Source organism: Eretmochelys imbricata, chromosome 1 (assembly GCF_965152235.1).
Source record: "Eretmochelys imbricata isolate rEreImb1 chromosome 1, rEreImb1.hap1, whole genome shotgun sequence".
Lineage (NCBI taxonomy): Eukaryota > Metazoa > Chordata > Testudines > Cheloniidae > Eretmochelys > Eretmochelys imbricata.
This window is the reverse complement of record NC_135572.1, coordinates 161,371,648-161,376,936: the sequence shown is the minus strand read 5'-3', so window position 1 is coordinate 161,376,936 and position 5,289 is coordinate 161,371,648. Positions and strand designations below refer to the sequence as shown.

Genomic DNA, 5,289 nt, shown 5'->3' with positions numbered 1-5,289 from the left:
TGGTCAAACGACCAAAGGCAAATTCAACTGTCACTCTGCACTTGCAGAGCCTGTAATTGAAACGCTCCTTGGTGCTGTTGAGATGACAGGTGTATAGCTTCATGAGCCAGGGGAGTAAGGGGTAGGCTAGGTCTCTCCGGATCACTATTGGCATTCCAACATTCCCAATGGGAATGGTAATCTGCTGGCCGGGAAATGGTAATCTGCTGGCCGGGAAAGAAAGTTCCTGCTTGCACCTTTCTGAACAGTCCTCTGTTCTTAAAGATGTGCATGTCATGCACCTTTCCTTACCCAGCCCACATTGATGTCAGTAAAACATCCCCAGTGATCCACCAGCGCTTGCATTATCATAGAAAAGTAGCCCTTTCTGTTGATGTACTCTGTGGCAAGGTGGTCTGGTGCTCAAATAGAGATAAGCATGCCATTTATTGCCCCACCACAGTTTGGGAACACCATTGATACAAAACCATCCACTGTGTCCGGCACACTGCCCAGAGTCACAGTCCTGTGTAGCAGCAGGTGATTAATGGCCCTGTACACCTACATCACAACAGCCCCACAGTGGATTTCCCAACTCCAAATTGATTTTCGACTGACCGGTAGTAATCTGGCATTGCAAGTTTCCATAGTGCAATCGCCACTCGCTTCTCAACTGTAAATGCAGTTCTCATTTTAGTGTCCCTGTGCTGGAGGGCTCAGGCATTGGCGATGCATAGGGAGGCATGTGGGGTCAAGTGCACACCCTTCCCCCATTTCTTCTTGGTCTGCCAGGAGGGAGGGAGAGGGGCTCTGTCCTTCTGCTGTGCCTGCCTTCCAGCACACTCGGCCTCTGTCCTGGCAGCGAGGCCCAGGTGGGTAGCAGAGGGGGCAGGACCAATCACTTTTCACACTGGCCACTCTGGCTTCCTGTTCTGTGCAGCAGGGTGGCTGCCTGCGAGAGCCTGGCTTGGGAGGTTGTGCTCGGGCCCAGAACAGGCACTCCACCCTGTGCATTTGGTCTGTGAATGTCACCACCAACCTTTAATTGTTTCTTTCTATGTCCCACTGCAATCTAACCTCCAAGGAATTGTCATGTTATCCATGACTCCGCTTGCATCTCTGCAAATATTGCAGGATCAGATGGCCTGTGCTCACTATGCTCATCACAATAGTCAGAGCTGTGCAGGATGCATGTTTCTGCCAGCGATGGTGGACAGCAAGGAGGGATGAGCGAGTTGTGGGGATTTTGAAAAGAGGCATGAAATATTATGAGATGCAGATGAAATTATGGGATGGAGCACATAACTTTATGGGAAGTTGAACCCTTGCTCCCAGTCACTCCTGCATGACTCATTACCCCAGGAGGCATTGCGAAAACTTCCCAAAACACCCTGCGCTGGATGGTGATGAGTTGCACAGTGGGATAGCTACCTATGGTGCACTGTACTCTGCACTGATACAAGCGCTCCTGGTCAGGACGCACACCACCTACACAAGAAGCGTAGTGTGGACACTCACAAGAGACAAAATAATTGTGGCGGCTCTTTGCCTACATAACTTAGGTCAACATAATTTTGTAGTGTAGACATGGTCTTAGACCAGTGGTTCTTAACCTTTACTGCAGCCTGCACCCCTTTGGTTCTCAAAATATGTTCTCGCACCCCTTATCAAAAATTGTTGAAGTAGGTCAGTTCTTTAAACCTAGATATTTCATAACTGTAGAATGAAAGAGAGAGAATTATATATTTATTTTAATTTCACAATAAAATTAAGAATCCATGAAAAATTACACACTTCTTTTAAGTTTACCAGCTCACTGACTCTTTTGCTGTTGCTTTTGTTCAATGAGGTTTGAGAAACGAGGAACTTTTTTTGAAATAGCCACACGCATGTCATCACTTGCATTTAGGTGGTTTCTGACCTTTGTTCTGATGTGTAAGAGTGATGAAAATCCTCTCTCACACACGTATGTAGTGGCAAATGGCACAAGGATCTCCAGCGCTGTCTTCGCCGGTTGTGGAAACGGTGCTAGTTGAGCACACTAGAAATGCTCAAGCTTCATTGTCTCAAACTCCATTCGGATTCGGCCATTGGCTCGTAATTCAATGAGATCATCTTTCATCAAATCACTATCATTGATGGAATCCAGGTTAAAAAGAAATGGATCCAGTATCCATTTCTTTGCCACATCAAGATCTCCAGTGGAAAAATATCCTTGGAAAGAGTCACTCAACTGTTGCAAATGGTTTGTCACTTCAGTTGTGATGGTCATTCCTTCATTTTCCAAAACAACTGTTTCTTCAAGAAAAGGAAAGTTAGTGAAATTTCTTTTCTCAACACGCTTTATCCAAACTGGAAGTTTCTGAATAAAAGCAGATAACTTCTCTCTGGCTGTTACCGTGTTCATTCAGTTCCTTGCATAGATGTGTTGAGTTCATTTAGGTGTGTGAATACATTTGCCATGTACGCTAGGCAAAGGATAAACTCTCTATTTTCGAAGTCATCAACTAAATTACTGCTTTGGTTATAAAGAAACTGACTTATTTTTTCACGCATTTCAAAAATACGAGTAAGCATTGGGCCACGGGAAAGCCACCTCACTTCTGTATGGAAGAAAAGGACAGTGTGCTCGGCAACAATTTCTTCGCAAAAAGCATGGAAGAGGCGACGATTTAGAGCACGTCCTCTGATGAAGTTTACCGTGCTCACCACAGTAGACAAAGTAACCTTCAATTTTGTAGGCAAAGTCTTTGCGGCACATGCATGACGGTGCAACATACAATGTGTGATCGTGATATGAAGTACTTCTTTCTTTACACAGGCAACAAATCCTGAATTTTTTCCTGGCATGGAAGGGGCACCATCGGTGCAAATTGATCCACGCACGTCAAGCGTTATCCTATGCTCCAAAAAGAAGTCTTTGACGAGATTGAACACATCAATTACTTTCTTAGTTAATTGCAATGGTTCACAGAACAACAATTCTTCTAAGATTTCTTTCTCCTTTACGTACCGCACAAACACCAACAGCTGACTGTAGCCATCAACGTCAGTTGACTCGTAGAGCTGAATACCCACTTTAAGAGGACTAGCTTTGATATCTTTATTACATGCTGTAAGATATCCTGGCTCATCTCATGAATTCTAGAACGGATCACGCCATTTGACAAGGGAACTTGCTGAAGCTTCTTTTGTGCATCTGGTCCCAATACTATTTTTGCCATTTCCAATGCACAAGGTTTCACTAATTCCTCAGCTGCTGTATGAGGCTTCTTTTCCTTGGCACACAAATATGCAACTTGATAGGATGCTTGTAACAAGGGCTTCTCAAGTGACACAAACCCAAATGTCCTCAAGGTTCCGCTATGATCAAATCGTGCCCTCGTAGATGTCAGGGTGTCAATGTCATGTCCAGCAGCCGCACCACCATGCTGTTTGTTGAAATGTTCAGACAGCTTCGATGGTTTGAGATTGGCGTTTGAAAATAACGAGCTGCACAGTACACATTGTGGTTGTTGATTTCCATCCTTCTCTTTCGTACAAGTGAAGCTGTAACGAACACAGTCGTCCTTCCATTTGCGTTTCTTCGACACGGCAAGGGTTACTGAAATGAAAAAAATATATAAACGGAGATAGGAGGGCCTATACACTTTTAAATGCATATTAAATATATGTAAAATAGTTTTATGTTATTACTCACCACAAATAATAGTACAGTAGGCACACAAAAATAGGGAAGTACTACCCAGAGATGTTACGGAGTTTTGCTGTGGAAGTAAACTGTAACCAACACGCTAACAGTTAGCCGCTAACTCAATTCAAACAAAGCCGCGGTGCTGCCACATCATCATCTGCGCATGAGTCAAGAAATACCCCGCAACATGGCGGTACACTGTATTTTGTAGCGAGATAACTTCACTACAATTAGCTTAAAAACTTGAAAATAAATGTTTTGTTTGTATATTACAGTAATCGCTTTACAAAACGTATAATGTTAATAAATACAGAGGTTTAATGAAACAAAGTAGCTGTACGTATGTGCCTGTGCTTAATTTGCGTTTTTGATGATTTGCCTTCTAAAAAAATCTGGCATGTCTCACACCCCCCGAAAGAGCATCCCAGGTTAACGACCACTGTCTTAGACTGATCAGTTGCATATTCACTTGTATGTTTTAAACACTTTGTATCAGTGTTTGCATCCCAAGTGTCTGTTTTAGCCCTTTTTGCAAAGCTAAGTTTTTGTCCCAAAATTGTACACATTGTCATTTTATTTCTGTCTTAGTAGAAATAAGCACAGAGGGGTTTTCATTATTATTTTTAACAATAACGCTAATGAAAATGAGTCCTTTAATAAAATGTTCTGACTGTCTACTTCTTCTCCAGCTTTTCAGTCTGATTAGATTATAGACACATAGCAGTAAATTAAATTGCAGGCTTATTTCCTGTCTCATTGCTAAGATCTGAATTACATTGGCTAGGTGGCATTGTGGGTTTCAGTGGTCAAATGTTTCATTTCTGCAAATCAGCTTTCAAATCATCTGATGAGTCACAAGCAAAAATTACCTTGGTGGGATCATTCTAGTAACCATTTTGACATGTCATTAAATTCCCACATGGTTTAGCAAAAGTGGCAGTAAGAGAGACCCAGGTCTGGAACACAGATGTTGCTGGTCACAGATTAGGTGCATGTGATTAGCAGAACTCTGTGAGGAAGCATGCATGGTGCTTAAACTCAAACTCATGCCATTAGTCCCTGAATAGTGCAGGCCTCTCACCAAACAAACAGAAAATAATCATCAGAATTATAGCTGCAAACTAATGGCATATGCTGCAGGATTGGTTTCTGGGTTCCAATTGCTCAGAATATTAGAATAAAAATGTACAAGTGACATGTTTAAATTTTATCTGATAAACAATGGAAGTTATGCCCTAACATTGTGTATACAACGCTTCTTGATGTTCCTGTAAAACCGAAAAGCACAGATTGAGTGAGGAAAGTTTCCAATACAGGAACTAAGGACACATTTTTCATCAAGCATCCTTAATTGTACCTGTGGCCTAAGTGTTAAGGGGCAGGACCAAAAGAAAAGATTCTTGGCAGAATAAAATTTCATAAGTAAAGACTAGCTTAAAGGAATCTGTTCTATATTGGATAAAGCATCAAGTTTGATATAGCTGCATTGGTTCTTAATATAACAATTCTATTTTTTTAGTTTACATGAAAATAACAACTCTTGTTTTTTCCTTCCATCTTCTAACTAGATTAAGAAGAAACAGCAAGAAGTAGTGGGCTTCTTAGAGGCCAACAAG

General features: G+C 41.9%; 1 protein-coding gene across 1 annotated transcript; it reads right to left on the bottom strand.

Annotated features, from left to right (window-relative positions):
• Positions 1–1,792: 1,792 nt before the first annotated feature.
• On the bottom strand, positions 1,793–3,862 carry LOC144263229 (protein FAM200C-like). The gene is given in 4 exon segments (XM_077814093.1): positions 1,793–2,388; positions 2,391–3,083; positions 3,086–3,583; positions 3,853–3,862. Coding segments are annotated over 4 exon segments (1,797 nt in total).
• Between the last annotated feature and the right edge of the window lie 1,427 nt (positions 3,863–5,289).